Below are 18436 nucleotides of genomic sequence, written 5' to 3'. Positions count from 1 at the left end.
CTCGCATCTAATTTTACATTCACTCCATCATGATAACCGTTGATGAACTATATCGCCAATGTATCACTCCATGTTTATCAGTCATATTCTTGTGAAAATATTGGAAGTCGCACTCCATGAGAATTGGTTTAGCCAGTGGCAATGTACACACTTGCCGGAACTCTTGTCGAGCCAGCTGGGAGAAAACTCAATATGTTTATTTTCTGTCAGTGAGCGTTATTTGTTCATATTTTTCAGAATATTTTCTTTGTTTTAACTTCTATTGGTTGATATTTTTCTGAAAGCTTCATACGATTGAGTCTTGGGCTGTGTATGCAATCAACATCGACTCGCTTATGAGGAATGAGTTGGTTGCGTATTTTCGTGCCGTAACACTTGGGCACAAATACTAGGAGAAACGAATGGCGATTCTTTGAAATGGACCGGGAATTTTGAGAAGTAATAAGGCACCACCCTTTTTCTCACACTGCTCTTTCCGCCCCCACTATGGTGATGTTTGATTTTAATGCATGTGAATCACATTTGCCAATGCACACTATGGGCTAAAATTGAGCATGATTTTCCGGTGATTGTAGTGACATTGTACCCAAGCATCAATATCTCAATGGGGTGAAAAAAAGACAAAAAAGCAATTTTTCCCTGGAATTAATCTGTTAAACTGTATCAATATCTAAATATGTTTTCACAAGTTATACAAATTTTATGAATTTATATGTTTTTCACATATTGTGGGAATGGGCAGCTGATGTTTGTTCTGTCACAAGCTGATAAGGCAAGTGGTTGTATTCTCGAGTATGGCGGATCCTCGAAACAGAGAGGTCAAAACAGAGAATCGAAATCTTTTCTATGGAGAGTGCATGTAGATCATGTAAATCTGTATCACCTTGGTTTCATTTAGGGTTTACAAAGTCTATGTATGACATCCCTGTAGTCTCACATGATACCCTCGTAGACACACGTGACCATAGATTTTCGTTTCTCAACATCTTGGACATTTCAAAACCAATATCATGAATAAACTGTGTGTGATTTGAATTCCACTTTATAGTCAACTGTTCATGCCTGCACAACGTAAGATGATAAATTTGTTGAGCAAAATGACTGACCTAATAAAGAGCCAACTTCAGTCTATGGCACCTGTTGATGTTGACTTTTAGTAGCCACCTTTTGTTTGCCAACACAATTTGTCAACATTGCTCGTTGTATCCTTTGACAGATATGGTGTTAGATTTACCACTTGACATTATTGGAAAAATCTGTTAACCCTATGTGATGTACTGAGAATCCTGAAATTTGCAGAAAAATTCAAGAAATAAAGGATCAGAGTTGGGGATGTTTTCTATTGGTATAGAAGATAGAAACATATAAAAACAAACAATTTCAAAGGGCAGCGAAATTCTTAACATTACTTTCTAACAAATTTAACCTTCCGTATTATAAATGTATTAAACTTTGTGCTTAAAACTGGCATTAAAATTCCTTGATACATATTGCTAGTATGCCTTTCAATGGCTAGGTGGCGCCAAGTGGAATATCTCCGCAGGTACCATAAACAGGAAGTTTATGCAGCCCACCGAGTGGTATTTGTATTTTGATTCATTTTATCACATTGATATGTTAATCAGCTTGGGTGGAGCTTTGTGCTGCTTTCTATTCTAATGATTGATGATGATGGCGGTGTTTGAAAACTTCTGGTTATGTTCATCAAAATAACCTAGGCTATGCATTTCCTTCCCTGGTCTGTATGAAAATAAGGTTTGATTCACCTTCATGTTGTGCCAGAAAATAGGAACAAAATCGAGATGGTTATAATGCACAAGGTGTTGATTGATCGAGTCTGTATAAGCATGATTTTTTTTTTGAGAATCATCAGTTGGATTTAGTGTTCATCTCAACTGAATATGTCACTTTGATTGAAACTTTCATGGTAATTTCTGAAGTCTTTTGATTTAAACCCCTTGGCATGCATTGGCATGACTAATGGCATGAATAAACCCACGCAGCAAACTCAATTTAATTTTGTGTTTGAAGATTCAAGAAAGTTTGCTTGAGGGGTCTGACTTATTACATGGTGACATCTCACCCTGCCTCAATTTGGGCAGTTTGGTTGTCTGATTCTGTTGGAATCTCATCTGATGCCTCAAAACCTTGTGAGTTCAAGGAATGTGTTATTTAAAGCTTGAATTTTTTAATATTTTGAGTATCTCAGGAGATGTTGTGTTATAGATCCTGAATTGATACTTGGATTCTGATTTACCTTTTATAACCACTCAACCTCCCTTACCGGCAAATTATCACATCTTAATGCAGTCTACAGAAAATATAAACAATCACCTTTGTTTAAATTTTAAAAGTTAACATCTTGCTTCTCAGAATTTAGTCTCGTATTTCTATAGCCGAAGCGTTATTTTCAAGACATTTTCTGATCAAAATGATGATTTTGTCCAAAATGTCAATACATTATAATAAATCACAGCAACCATAACTATATAGCATTGATTTAAACTGGAGCATGCTCTAAAATCTCTGTTGTACTTCGTTAACATTGAATTCCTACACATTTGCCTGTCATGTAACCATACATCGCAAGTGGCTTGCGATGGGAATTGTTGACGGTTGCCGTTATTGGTGGATTTTATCCTAGATGCACCAGAACACATGGCGTGGTTCCCAACATTTAGCACCCATTATGGGAAATTGTAAAAACAGCTCTGTGCAGTACCAGGCAATTCTCGGTTTGCTGGTCTGAAATATTTTTTGAAGCATTTTGGATTGGAAGTGTAAATTGGGTGATGCTTAATTCTGTGTTGTAATATCATTTGACCAAATTCTTTTAAAACGTTGGTGCAGCATTCATTATCATTGCAACCTTGCAGGTTGAATGATGTTCAGTTGGACACATTGTGAAAATATTTATATCGAATAAATTACATTTTGTTCAGATTCCATTATTGATGATTAAAACATATCTAAAATATTATCAAAGTCTGGTTTCATGTCGGCTTGTCTGGGTCATAATTTGAGAACATGCAATATCATGTCCAATTATGACAACTTTATGCTACAATTACTGACGTACCATATTTTAGATAAAAGTAAAACTGGCACTTGAAGGACAGACAATAAAGGCTAGCATTCAATTGAATGACATATAGACTTGTGTGTACTAAAAAAACACTATCATCCTAAACTTAAGGGGCTACGGGAGCCAAATGACCCCCCATGCCCGGGTCAAACATGCAGATTTTTACCAATCAGCAGGGTGATGGACAATTCTGGGGGTTAACTCGGGGAGTCTTGTTCTGGGCTTGCACCTTCGCATCATCACCATTTACATTAGCCCACCTTATCTCTCTGCATCTGCTCGCTCCCACACTGCTCTGTTCGATAGGGACATTTTATGGTGGAGCTCTGGAAATGTTGGGTGTATAGCCTTTGATTGTGGATGCCACTGCCACAGGCACAGCATGTCATTCTGTGGAGAGAAAATCATTAAACCATAAAACGATTCCTTCTCTTTATTTTTGGCCGCCGTCTTGGGAATTTCACTATCATTTGCTTGAACATGAAAAGTGAATTTATAGAAATTTGTTATAAGTTTGAATCCATTGTTGCTGCGGAGTCATGCTGTCATCATAGAATTGAAGAACTGCTGGCCAGTTAACCTAGCAAATGCTTACACAACAACAGCCACAGCCAATAAAATGAAACCCCTGATTAAATGCAAACGTATCGGGCAATGCGGACACCATTCATTCCGCACCATTTACTGCTACGGAAAGAAGACTGTCCGCAACCTTTACGACAAATCAGAAATCAATACGGAATCGATCCTAGAGGGGTTGCCACCGCACACTACCAGCTCAATTACACCTGTCTGATACTTGAAATAAAATACCATTTATCAAGTTTTGAAGTGGCTGAAATATTTTATCGGCTATGATTTTATTCCCGATTGTATTGTTAAGTTTACATTGTACACTGAGTTGCTGCTTTGATAACAAACTTTTGATCCTTCAGTTTGTTACTCTTTGGAGTGGTATATGATATGTGTCCTTTGGTGCTGATTTTTCACATCAACAGACGGTATGTTCTTGATGTGAGCTACTGCATCAAATATCAAATCATCAAAAAACATTTCTCAAAAAATAATTTCACATGTGATTTCTTTTGATTTAGAAAGTATCTTTCCTATCTTTTCAGAATCAGGAAACGCACACAGTCACATGATCCCAGGGTCCCTGACACCACCGGACAAGGTGAATGGCGACATGGTCACTCTAGCAACAACGAGTCCCCTCAGCATCAGCACTATGGCTACCTCAATTCAGACACCACCGAGTCCTATGCCCACACCGTCACCGCCTCTTAGTCATCTTCGCAGTGAGCATGATACTCGCCATCATAATGGGTAAGATATGACAGTTAGAGACCTTAAGCAAGTTACTTAATTGCGAGGAAAGGGAGGATCTATGGAAACTACTGGACTTCCCACTTACCTCCCCACTTACCTCTACCATCACCATTGGAATTCCAGTGGCCCTCCACTCTATACCCTGTGGAATTCTGGTGGAACTGCCATTTACACCCTGAGTGAACTAATAGTGGAATTTGTAGACTCAGCTTCTGCACAGCCAGTGGGTTGATAATGGAATTTCAGTACACATCCATTGGACAGTCGATCTCCAGTTGACTTCACTCTTGAAACAGTAGACTACTACCTGTATAAGAAGAAAAAGTTTCCCAGTAAAAAGACAAAAAAGCAAAACAACTTGTCATTGTCTATCAAAACTCAGTCCCTCTGATAAAAAAATGTTTTTGTAGCTAGTTCATAAAGGTTCTGAGGGAAACTATTTTACATCTTTGATAGAAAAAGATGATCACATCATTAGGAAGAGGAGCTATAATTATAGCTCCCCTATGAAAATAGTATTTCGGGAGTCATGGGGTTTGAGAGTGATAGTTCTTACCAGGTTAAGCAAAAGGTTGGTCCAACCACAACTTGTGCTGAACTTTGGTGACAAAAAGCCTTTCAATTTGGGGCGGGCGGTGGCTCAAGAAGTTATCAAAGTGATACCATGAATGCTACCGAAGAAGAATATAACCATTGACAGTTTGAGCAAGAATTTTTGGGGAAACTGAAAGGAAATGACACCGAGTCATTCAAAAGATTTAGCTTTGACGTCTTGACAGATGCCCAAAGGCAAGATAGTTTTTGAAACTGATCTTAAGCAAACACTGGAAGGTGTAGGTACAAATGTTATTTGTTGAGAAATGACACAGATTCTTTTAATACCCATGAAAGCAGCGCCAGAGTATGAAAAAAACTGTGCGAAATTTGATGTCATGTGTCACAATGAACACTGTTCAACTAGATATATATCCTGATAAATCGCTGCCTCCTGCCGCTGGGACATCTAATTAAGTAATTATGTTGCAGGTGCCCTGTAACTAGTGCTCGTTTTGGTACTCCATGGCTGGCCCTGGACCAATCACCGAGTGCTCATTTGTTTAGGCCATGTTTCTTGATTCAGCTCGGTCACTTTTACTCTCCATGAGATGATTATATGTGTCTGAGGTTGTCTTTGGCATGCAAAATAAAGCAGCAATATCTCATCGTCCATGTGACGTTTGATGTTTGATATTCTATCAATGCATATTTAGCAGCGATTGAAAGTCTTTGGCACGTCTGAGAAAGTTCGAAAAGGGGGGACAAGTAGTGGATGCACAATTTTTTATCAAAAAGATGTTTTAAAAATGATTTCTCATGATATGAATTTAATTTAATTTTCTTCTTGAGGAAAGAGAAGTTATTAATTCTTTTTGTGTTAAGAAAAAAACCTATCAGATCGTTGTTTCAAGGAAATTACATTTGGGACCTCCCCTTTGACTTCAGCCGACTTGGCCCAACCCACAAATGTAACAATAAGACCGCAAATATTAATGATGGATATGATTGTTGTCGAGTTATAAAGCTACGGCGAGCAGGTTCATTTTAGCAGTTTGACAAACTTGCCAATTGACAGGGACTGTTCAAGATTAAAGAAATTCTATTGAGGACTTAATAATTTTTCGTTAATTTGGAAAATTGATATCTCAGAAATTTTAAGTTTGTGAACTGAAATTTGGTATCTTGTTCAACAGTTTAAACTTCAATCCAAAATGGCTTACAGTGGACTGGTGTTGACTACAAGTGCAGACGTCAATAATTATGGTCCTTATGCACCCGTTGCACCCTTTAGTCCAAGCGACTGTAGGGAGTGCATCCCTTGCACACCAACAAAAACTGATTACAGCAACTATTTTGTCAACGACTGTACGACAATGACGACACAATGTCCAATGATGACTTCAGAAATGCTAAGCCCGATGACGCCAATGATGCAGTGCCAAGTAACAACACCACAATCTCATTATCATCAGTCACAATCTGCGTACTTGGAACCGGATTATTCCCAGGACTATCAGTGTCAACAACAAAGTAACGAATCAGATCCCCAGTATCATGATCCGTACACACTGCCGTACTCTCGGCAATCGCTGAATAACCAGGGCCAGTACAGCAGTTGCCGATTTGCATTCTCAAACTTCCCAAGGTATCTCATTACGATGAACACAGATTTCCTATTTTCTGGCACAGGTCTCATTTCCACGTCTGTTAGGGGTGCTTCTGAGAGATTTTCTTATTGTCTTTGAATTTTGTTTTCCAAATTGATAGCTTCAATTAGATTAGGACAGTTGGTTGATTTGGACATTTGTCTATATATTTGATACATTTCTGCTTGGACAAACAAATTAAATTTTGGAACTCATTATTTTTTACACCTTGACAATATCGTTCTTTTTTTCCAGCCAATTCCAAGACCAGAGATTAACCAGGTAAGAATAAATATTTACTGAAAACGTCTCTGAAATAAACCAGAAATTATGTTTCTTGAAATCAAATGTAAATTGGAAACAGACCTATAAGATAATCTAAATTTTCGCAAATGGACCGTCAGAGAACTGTACACTCTACGAAGTATTTCCAAGTTGATATTTCATCACTGGCCATAAATCATTGACTCTCGAAAATAGTTTTTAATTCTGCGTCCTTGGATTTTCAGAGAAGGGATGCGCAAATACCTTAGAGATCGAGGTGACCAGGTCCTGGTCATTCTCCATGCCAAAGTCGCACAGAAATCATACGGCAATGAGAAAAGGTAAGATAGTGTTCGATTTATTCGTGATCTGCACTTTCATCTGCAATACTTTTACTTCATGCAGTTCACTCTCAGTCATTTGAATTCATAAACAGCACTTTCAAATTTCCTTCTTTATCTAGAATTCAAATATATTGATTTAGTTGGTGCATCCACTGCAACTTAAACTGTGATCTAATCTCTAACAAACATTTATTTTTGTCACAAAATCATTAATTTCTGTCATGTCTGTAGCTGTGTACTGTATTGATCGTGAGAAATGAGAAAAAATAAATCTGTAATATTTTTGATATGCCACAGCGTTTACTCGACTCCGTCATGTCTTCTTCGAAAGTAGAAATGTTCATACAAAAATTTGTAGTGGGCCCCGAATGTCGTCGGTTGATTTATACAACTCGATCAAATTCTAATGATGTCATTTTTCACGGGCAATTCTCCTTAATCGTGTGGGACCATTACCAAGGCGTTTTGACGGTACTCAACTATCATGTAAACATCTTCACCTATTTTACCCAACACAATCATGAAACACTCAAATTTCAATTTGTGACGAAGCCTTTGTTGCAGATTGAAAAACCATTTCCACTTCATTTTCTTCCAAGTATCCCTCTCGTTGACAATGCACCAACCATTCTTATTAAAGCCCCCGGTGTGTTTTCGTTTTTTCGTTTCGTCCGTTTCCCTTTCTTATAACAACTAAGTGATAAATATTTTTTGTTCCATTGCTTATTTTTATATACACTTACTTTTCCTGGCAACTTTATTTTCATATTTTGTATTTCTTTGTACTAGTTGGTACGAATTTCTGTTCAAATTGACGAAATGATTTAGCTTGATATGTTTTAATTTTGACGCCAGAAAGTAACATTTTCAAGCACTTCTCTCTCTTCTCTCTTGCCATGGGCAAAACATTGTCTCACAATTTGCAAATAGGCAAACTAAGTTCTTTAGTCAATCCTTCTCATCAGTCAAGAATCAGGAGTTTGACTGCAGATCAGAATCTTAATTCTGTTTCATCACCTCTGACCAACTGAGAAACTATTGCAACTGACCTGCTATAATCGCCTCAAAACTCCATGCTGTGATGGTTTACAAAAGTTCTGATGTTGCAACTACTTTGTAGTCCTGATGCCGTATCAAAATCTGATCAAACCATTTTGACCAAGGCCAGAAAGACAAAAAGACCGTTAGGTGCGAAAACTAGGGACAAAGTGGCAGCCATTTTGTCAAAATGTTGTAAGTTCTACATGTATTAGAGTCAATCACGCCATCGTGCATGATACCCGCTTTGGATCGTCGATGGCCGACGACCAGCCGACGAACGTTGCCTCTAGCGGCGCAAGGAACTAATACTATTGTCTGATAACAATGGGAGACGGAAGCAAATCTCGGCTCTGGGTTTCCAACCGTGACGAGATGACATGCGTGGTCTCGCTTCCTGATCTTACATGAATGAAGATGACCTCAAAACTTACAAGACGACTCCATCCGCGTAGCGGGAATATTTATGATTTTTGCATGAATGCAGGACATGGTGCTCGTATGAAAGCTTATGAACTTTCGTCTTTTGCACTTTCTTCATATCGCTTTCTTATGCATCTTCCCTGTTTTTTGTGAGTTTTAGAAATAAAATTTTGAATGAAGCTACAGATCTTGGCAGCCTTTACTGTCATTTAGATTTTTGTTTAAAAAGAAGAAAGTGAACTTTTGAAAACCTGCATCCTGTTTTTATGCGAATATATACCAGTTTTGCATAATATGTAGTTTTTTTTGCATCATTCATGAATATGTTGATTACCTTCAAAATTTGAATTTCTAGCCGTGATTTCCAGGATGAGGAGGTGGTAGGATTTGTTGAATTTGCTTCGAAATCTGCTTGACACAGTTTCTTCCAGATTTGCATTATTGACAATTCAACTCGAGCATAGGCTTATCAAATCCAACATGTATTAGTGCATTGTTAAAATACCATCAGGAAGATTTAGTGACACCTTTTCCCAAGATATTCAAATATCATACAAGCAGGGTGTTTCCTAATCCTACATTGGTATTCACCTTAACTTCTGTTTGCTACCCTGCTTTCCCAGCAGACGGACAGACAACAAACTTTATATACAAACAAACTTATACAAACAGTCCAGATAGTCTGGTTTCCCACATTATGTATGTACCAATAGCTCTAAACAAATATACTGTTTAAAAACAAAATGCACAATTTATGTTGTAACATGTAATTTAACTTATTTTGAGAGCTGTCCAATGTTTTGGTTTGGACAAACAGATTGAAGGAATTGCATTACTAATAACTAAAAGTTTCAGTTTGCCAACATTTCATTGCTTTTGCTTCATTTAAGTTACAGAAACTATTAACTCTTCTGACGCCAGAGTCAAGATCTTATGGTATTGAAGTTGGAGATTTACACTTTGTATCATCTCATCTTCTCCCAAGTTTACATTAAGTGTTGTCCTTGTTTATATTTTAAGGTTCTTCTGCCCTCCACCATGCATTTACTTGTTCGGAAATGGTTGGAAGCGAAAAAAGGACCAAATGGAGCGTGATGGTGCCGCCGAGCAGGAGTCGCAAGTTTGTGCTTTCATGGGAATCGGAAATTCAGATCAGGAAATGGTCCAGCTGAACTTGGATGGGAAAGTAAGTATGGGGGAAATATTTGAACGCCACCTAAAAGTATAAATATATTCCTCGGGAAAAACTTAAGTAATGATATTCGGAGTAAAATTTGGAATAGAAAGCTATTTTGAATTTAAAAGTGTGATGTTTTTGGCTATAAAATTATTCTAAAATTGTATTTGGCCTTTTTTCAGAATTATTGTGCTGCCAAGACGTTGTACATATCAGATTCGGACAAGAGAAAGCATTTCATGTTGTCGGTGAAGATGTTTTATGGAAATGGCCAGGATATCGGTGTGTTCAACAGTAAACGAATCAAGGTGATTTCTAAGCCTTCCAAGAAGAAACAGTCACTCAAGAATGCTGATTGTGAGTATGGTAAAAAGAAGAATGAAGTTTTCTTCTAATTCCTCATGACCGTGCATTAATGAAATAAATTTGTGTTAGAAAGGGGAATGTGCTTATGTTTTAAAATCTTTCTCTTTGGTTTTCAGTATGCATAGCGTCTGGTACAAAGGTCGCACTTTTCAACCGCCTTCGATCACAAACGGTGTCAACTAGGTACTTACATGTAGAGGGAGGCAACTTCCATGCCAGTTCTACACAATGGGGTGCTTTTACTATTCATTTATGTAAGTATGAATACATGTATTGTAGTTAAGGAGAGAGAAAAAAGACTTCAAAAATCAATGACAGCTTCTTGGGGCAGACATCATGAATTTTGGAAATGTTTTTTTCAGTCACCTCACTGGGATGGGCTATCATTGTCACTAGTTTGAGGTCAAAGGTTACCTAAACCAGGTCATGTTCATAAATAATGATTTCCTAATGAGCCATAATTCCAAGGTAGTCAGCACCTCATTTACATCTAATTCTAGTGAATGAACAGAGGCATTCATCATCTTGTGTCAAGAAAGTTGCATTGAAATTATTTTTTGTGTAATTTCATAAAAGCTAAACTTGTTGAATCTGTTTGTTTAAAAATATGTTCCATTTAATACATTTGGAATTTATCTTTTGCGAAAGGGCATTTTTATTCTGCGTCTTGTCATTGATGTTGTATTTGACTGTCTGGAACACATGAGTTGCCACGGTTACATGTCTCACTCCGGTTTAGAAAAATTGTGGGGATATTCAGTGAGGGTCAGAAAGGCAGTTCCACTTCTCAACCGAACACTGATAAATTTGTTCCCTCTTTCCAGTGGACGACAATGAGAGTGAGTCGGAGGAGTTCACAGTCCGTGATGGTTACATCCACTATGGTTCGACAGTCAAGTTGGTTTGTTCAGTCACAGGGATGGCGCTACCGAGGCTGGTATGTATTCAATAAGAATGTTGAAAAAAGTGCGACAAATGCGATTTGCTTGAGAAGGAAGCCCCCTGCACTAACATTATCTTCGAAATTTTGGCCATCCCAGAGACTTGGGTCTTTTCTACCATAGCAAAGATTGCTGATGCCCCCATAAAGGTTTAGTGGGTTCCCTAGTTATAAATGTATCCTAACTCCTGAATGAAGAACATCTAGTTTCCACTTGAGTAAACATTGAAAAATATGCTCCTTTTCTGTCGACACTTTCATGCATGCAAAGAAATTGTATCAGATTTCACCTTCAGTTGCGTCCTTTCCCAAATTGTCACTTTTGTCATGTTTTGGGACCACAACAAGACAACTTGGAGCACTTTTGATTGTTAAATTTGACAATTTGATGATGGGCAATAATGTAATCACTGGTGTAGAAAAGAAGGTCTTTAAAATTCCTACGGTTCAAGTACCTGACCTTAGGACACCAAAAGTAATGCCAAACAAGAGAGGTTAACCAGGTAACAAAAAACAAGGTTAGGGACAATATGTTCATGTCTTGATCTTGTACATTTATGATTGGATGATTGCCATCTTCAAAACACAATTGAAAACATTACAATATTTCCAAAATACAATGTTTGAACGAGTAAGCTGTCATCCTAAAAAAATTGTTGGGGTTGTTATGCATTTTGAGTAGCAGTATTGTGCAGAACTACAATTTTTCATTTGTCACTGTCAAAAATTGGATGTGCATTGTTCAGAGACAACAATGTACATGCATTGTCACAGATGACAATGAAATTGCATTGTTGCAGGATAACAGCAAAGTGCATTGTCATGAGATGACAATAGTAAAGCATTATAATGGGACAAATTTGTATTGTTGAAAATAAATGATTCTTCAAGATAAATTGGGAGCATCTTAAACTTGTGACAATGTGTTTAACTGGTTGGAATGGATCGAACATGATACTTGGTCTTTTTGGTGCCCCCTTGATAGTTGGGGTGTGGTTTGCTGATTGTTTGGGTGCGGTACCAATGAGAGGAGTGGGTCCTTTGTAATCTTGGGAGGGTTTTTTTAAGCAAAAATGATTGCTCTTTTGACTGGCGACAAACATTGATCACAATAAGATTATGTCGTAGTCTTGTGGAATGGGCTCTGTCATCTTTTTTCGAAGGAAAACTTATTGAGTCACCTATTTAAACATGATATCATTTTGTATAAAAAATGTTGGTTCAACTTATCTGTTTTTTTCAGATCATTCGAAAAGTGGACAAACAGACCGCATTACTGGATGCGGACGACCCCGTCTCTCAGCTTCACAAATGTGCCTTTTTCATGAAGGACACAGAGAGAATGTACCTCTGTCTATCTCAGGAAAGAATTATACAGTTCCAGGTATGTTGTTCAAGAAATAGAATGCTTTCCCTGCATCTGGGAAACCTGGTCAAGCTAGCAACCTCAAATTTTTCATCCTCAATAATTGAGGTGCATAATCAGCTACAGGCATGTCCAAAGTAACTCGCAAAGACCCAACAGGAATAAGAAGCCATTATGATGATGTCCACCAAACAAAAGAATGATCCCTGTAATGATGTTCCTGGTATTCAGATTAATAAGTGCTCCCTTCATTCCAGGCTACACCTTGTCCAAAGGAGCCAAACAAGGAAATGATCAACGATGGTGCCTCATGGACTATAATTAGCACAGACAAAGCTGAGTACACATTCTTTGAAGGGATGGGTTCTGTCAAGTCACCTGTGACTCCAGTACCTGTTGTCAACAGCTTACATGTAAGTATCACTGAAGACCACCAGATTTTCGCCAGAAATATGTTTTAGAATAAATGCGTCATCAGATGAAAACCAAGATGGCCATCATCTTAACCTTGAGAGCAATTGAAAACCAGACAAAACACTTTGTTATTTTATATCTTTTCTCTTTCCAATACTTGACTTGCCAAACTCAGCTCGACGCCGAACTGCAGCGCCACTCGCGGACAAAGATAGAACAACTCGACATTTTTTTCACCGGTTTCTCGCTGCGCATGCGTACCAGCGGAAATCAACAAAAGATGACGCTGGTACGCATGCGCAGCGAGAAAACCGGTGAAAAAAATGTCGAGTTGTTTTATCTTTGTCTGCGAGTGGCGCTGCAGTTCGGCGTCGAGCTGAGTTTGGCAAGTCAAGTATTGGTATAAAACCAGTTATTGTGTTTTAAGTCATAATCATCTTGTTGATGGTGTAATATTCTGTCTCTTTTCTCTTTCAGTTGAATGGAGGTGGTGATGTTGCTATGTTAGAATTGAGTGGGGAAAATTTCACACCAAATTTACGAGTATGGTTCGGTGACGTTGAGGCAGAGACTATGTACAGGTTAGTGAAAAATGAAGCGTTTCATCCTAATGGACCATTCATCACAACCACAAAAAGGATATATTTGGTTGCGGAAGCGGTTTATTCAAACCTCCTTACTGCTGTAAATTTTCTCTTTGTGAGTAAAGGATTGCTCAAAAACCATGGGACATAAAAGGGGTTGGAAGTTTAGAATTGGGATTATCAACAATGGTGCTGTTCTTCCAATACCTTACTCATGTTTGACTATCTGATAACATGTATAACATTTTTTTTAATGAAATGACATTTTATCTTTTCAGATGTGAAGAAAGCATGCTGTGTGTAGTGCCTGATATATCTGCATTCAGAGCAGGCTGGAGATGGGTACGCCAGCCTCTGCAGGTTCCCGTATCCCTGGTTCGAAACGATGGAGTCATCTATGCTACTGGACTGACATTCACGTACACACCAGAGCCAGGACCTCGGCCACACTGCCGAGATGCTGATCAGATTATGCGGCCAGGTGGAACGGTTCAAGCGTTACAAAGTCCGGATTCGTCAACGACACATTTTGTGCCGGTCCCAGTTGGAAATCCGAATCAGATGTGATGTGATCCTAAAAACTTATCCTTCCAATCGTGTAGCATTTTGACTGACTTATACAAATTGTGAACTTTTAACTCCATTCTTTGATAAGTTTTGATATTTTCATGCCCTTCATGGAGTGAAATGGAGAGGACATTATAAAATGGAGATTATAAAACTGAGATTGAGTGAAGTCTACCCTAAGGACTTGGTATAATGAAATAAACACCCGACATGTTCTTACCGAAATGAAGAATGTCCAATTGTCTCAAACTGGGAAGACTCAGCCCAGAAGATTTTATAATTACACGCGAAACAAATTCGTATGTTTTGTTTTTATATGCCTATCCTTAGGGTTCGGATGTGTTGCACTGCCAAGTTATAAGTGGCACTTGAGAACACTGCATTTTGTGTTTGGCCATCCAGGTACCTTTAATGACTGGAAGAGGGGATTGAAAGACTTTTGATAGATATGGACTTTGACTTCAGTGAATGCATCTTAGAATTCCATGTATAAAGTTTGAGCGTCTTCAGACCTCTTCAAATGATTAACTAGGAGCTAGTACGAGTACCAGTTATCAGTGGTATTCTGAGAAAATGTGTGCTACCTGATTTGAATTCCTAGTTCATGCTTTAAACCAAAGCAATAATCCATTGTTCCAATAGTTTGTGGAAACAGGAAGGGACTAAATTATACCAAAAATGACAATGCTAACAGCAATGAGTTCATATGAAGTTATTGTTTAGTTACATTTTGTGTGTAATTCCTAACAAGGAGCCTAAGGGTTTTGCTTCTTTTTGACAGTCCATTGTGCTGACTTAATATTTTCTTCTTTTGAGTGTAAAAACCCTTTTATAATAGGGATTGACTGTAGACACAAAGAGATTAAACAACCAGACGAAAGCGCATTGTGACTTAAAGAACTTTACGATCAAAGAAGTTATCCAAGATCATCGTACTTATTTAATAATGTACTTATTTAATAATGTACTTATATGACATGGCATTCAAACTGATTTGCAACCAATTTTGTGTAAAACTTGGTTCGATGCTGGACATTTTGTTGGAGATACCACGAAAGTGTAGCCAGAAGTGACAGCATTTGGGTTGATCATGGAAGTTTATACCTAATGAAGACATTATATATACAGACTACAGTGTATATGAAGTAATTATAAAATTCAGAAAAATGTTGTTTGGCGTTTTTGTACGTTCCGCTTCAGGGAATTTACATCTGGGCATTGAAAATTGAGATTAGTTAATAATGTACTCAAAAGATAGCATGAGCTCTTTGAAAGAGAATTGTGGATATAGCTTGGTTTGAAGAAAAAGATTCATCACCCAAGTTTTATTGGCCTTACTGGTCATATTGTGTAGCTTACTGAATTTGTATCTGCATGCAGTTCCAGGAAATATGGGTGAAATGAAGTGTGTGTGGGGGAGGGAGGCATTGTATTGGTAAATAATGGAACCCGAGTTTCTGTTACTTTATACGATATTAAATGAGGAACTTATAGCTTTGTGAACATTTCACAGCATTACAGTACGCTAAGATTGCAAACTAGTTTGATATTTCTGAGCAAATACAAACATTAGTAGCACCCAGAAACTATTGTGTACGCTTTATCGACAAGTCCCTCTTTTCGGAGGTGAATAGGAAAGGAGTATTTGAGTTAACAGAAAATTCCGTTTTTGTATTATTAAAGAAAAGTTGTGGAAATAATTGTAGTGTATAGACTACATTGATTTGATAAACATTGTCGCATTTTCCATGTTGATAATTACTAAGAGTTGATTTCACCTGAAGCTTGCAAGTACTTCCTGTGCACTTCATGGGGTTGTGTACATAACACATGGTATTACTTGCAAATTTGGTATGAAATGGACTGTGATTGTGCTCTTGTATATATGCCAAAAAATAGCACTATAGTCTAGAGAGAAATTGTAGTCAATTCCATCATAATATGATCCAGAATAATATTGCATTTTTAATACACCGTGGAGTGTGCATTTTACACTCTAATGTACATTTTACACTGTGGAATGACACATTTTACACTGGAATGTACACATTTTACACTGTGGATTGTACACTACAGTGGAATGCATATTTTGCACTGGAATGTACACAGTTGAATGTACATTTTCATTGTAGAATGCATTTCAGCTCTTGTCATCTTCTGCTGGAATTGACTCAACTGTATTATAAACCATTGTTGTATAACTTGTAATACAAAGTGAACCCCCTTATTTCTTGTGTCTCCCGTAGAAAGTATTATCAAACTCCAAAGTTCTCCAGTGTGGTATTGCCAAATCCGTTTTCTTCCATGTGGAAATGTGTTGAATAGAAAGGACAGTGCAATGAAGAAGGGATGCACGTTTCTGTATCAACTATTTTGCTTTGCAACAACCTCTCCTGTACATGTAAGTTTCTAATGGTAAGTGCTGGTTTTTGGTCTGCCAATTCGATAGGCTACCAGGAAATTACGCCCGGTCGCCGACTGTTACTAGGGTATTACATTATTGTGACTTTGACATGACACAAGGTTTGTCACAGGTTTTGATGTACCGTAGTGAAAATATGTGCCCCCTATTAGAATGCCAAAACACTATTGGTGGTGCCCATTAGGAACGTTATGAAGTTTCCTTGGAATGCATTTCTTCAGTTGAGTGGCATGTTAACCTTCTGCCTGTTTCCCTTTCATTATTCTCGTTCTCTTTCTACATTTTTAAAAATGTTTATTAGGGGAATACCAATTCTATGATGATACCAAGCTTTTCTTGCATTCCTTGTAGATACTGCCTGTGTGCTATTCAAACCCGTATGTATAAGTGTACATGATAGTGTATATTTTATCTCGACGTATGCCAACCTGTCTTTATACCAGTAGGCATTATGTATGATGCACACAAACATTAACTCTTTATTCCAAATCTGATTTTCCAAAAAGGTGTGAAAACACAGGTTTAGATCTGGCCCATTTTAGGTCGCTTTCGTTTTGAAATTGAATCTTATGGTTAACTAATTCAGGGCAGCAGTTATATAACCCACACAATAGAACCAAAATGTGAACCAGCATCCAATCACCACAGTACAGTCTCAGGCGTAGGTGAGGGGGCTTCTGGAAAAATCTTTGAATTCGACTATGAAAAGGCCAAAATAAATCTTTAGAACTGACTGTGGCAATCCCCAAAAAATCGAAAACGAATTTTTCACCTTTGCACCACACCGCCTCACCTACAGAAATCATAACACCTATGAAATCCAATGCACTGATGCGGCAAATCTCTATGGCAGTCTTGAAGCTATTCAAAGATGGCACCACTATCGATTACAATGCAAAAATTTGGCCAGCAATTGATAGTATGCTGAGTGTGCCACTCGCACCAAAAAGGCTTTATTTTGTGGAAATTCATATTTGATTTGAAGGGTTATTGAACAATAGCAATACTCATTATGTCGGAGTATACTAGTACATACTTTCTATAAACCTATCGAACTGACCAAGACCTGTTCATATGGACTATTGCTTCTGTTGATATTAAGATCTGACAAGGTGAGATAAAGGAAACTGAAATTGTTGAAAAGTCAGAGATTTTTTGAACTGACCTAAGGTGGAATTCTGATAACCTTTTTTATGGACTGGTCTTGGTATGTTTCCCTTCTCTCTTACAAGTCAACACTCTCGTGTACGTTTATGATGAAAAATTATCTTAGTCAGTGTGATCACCTGATTTGTACTATTGTATGTTCCCACCAATTTTAATTTTTTTACAAAAATAAAAACCATTTGTATGTAAAAGCCAATGGAGTGTTCAATGTCTTTCTTTTATCAAATCTTTTCTAAGCACCAGACATACCAGGGGAGTTGGCGGACAAAGGCACAACAGTGATAAATCAGCATGGTTGTCTTGAAAGACCAGGGGCTCTGCCCCCCCCCCAGCTTTTTATTCATGTACCAGAGTTTTTTTCAGGTTCAAAAGCTCAGAGATTATTAGTCTATGATAGAAACCCTTATTATACTTATTATACTCCAGATGCAGCTGCGGACCGGCATCGTTCCTCACCCAAAGGAGACCCAATTAGGATGACACAATGGACTGCCCCGGGAGTCTAGTCACTGGCAATGCATGTGCACTGAACATGCTGCAACATTGTATTCAGTTCTCTCACCAATGAGTTTTGGTGAACGTTTTTCACGAGAAAGAAAGAATGCTCAAAGTAGGCCCTATTGCTAAAATTCAGTTTATCACTAGTAAAAATACATAAAGAACACTCATATTTGGCTTAGGTTACTTGGGTGGGATCCTGGAACCTCAAATTGATAGGTTTCTTCCTCGTTTTTTGCGTTTGTCAAAATGTCGGCACCAATCACGAT

At 37.9% G+C, this 18436-nt stretch overlaps 1 protein-coding gene across 2 annotated transcripts in view; it reads left to right on the top strand.

The window, feature by feature from the left end:
- The window catches only part of LOC135492127 (recombining binding protein suppressor of hairless-like), a 28214-nt gene extending 10349 nt beyond the window's left edge, over window positions 1-17865 (top strand). For both annotated transcript variants that reach the window (XM_064778327.1, XM_064778326.1), the window contains exons 3-13: window positions 4204-4411; window positions 6853-6879; window positions 7107-7202; window positions 9687-9852; window positions 10026-10200; window positions 10326-10463; window positions 11034-11146; window positions 12393-12533; window positions 12773-12928; window positions 13407-13510; window positions 13792-17865. In XM_064778327.1, coding sequence (XP_064634397.1) covers window positions 4204-4411; window positions 6853-6879; window positions 7107-7202; window positions 9687-9852; window positions 10026-10200; window positions 10326-10463; window positions 11034-11146; window positions 12393-12533; window positions 12773-12928; window positions 13407-13510; window positions 13792-14080 — 1613 coding nt within the window. In that variant the 3' untranslated portion in view covers window positions 14081-17865. The remainder of the gene's footprint in view (window positions 1-4203; window positions 4412-6852; window positions 6880-7106; window positions 7203-9686; window positions 9853-10025; window positions 10201-10325; window positions 10464-11033; window positions 11147-12392; window positions 12534-12772; window positions 12929-13406; window positions 13511-13791) is intronic.
- Window positions 17866-18436: the final 571 nt, after the last annotated feature.

Source organism: Lineus longissimus, chromosome 8 (assembly GCF_910592395.1).
Source record: "Lineus longissimus chromosome 8, tnLinLong1.2, whole genome shotgun sequence".
Lineage (NCBI taxonomy): Eukaryota > Metazoa > Nemertea > Pilidiophora > Heteronemertea > Lineidae > Lineus > Lineus longissimus.
The sequence above is the reverse complement of the archived record's forward strand: the minus strand, read 5'-3'. Positions and strand labels throughout refer to the sequence as shown.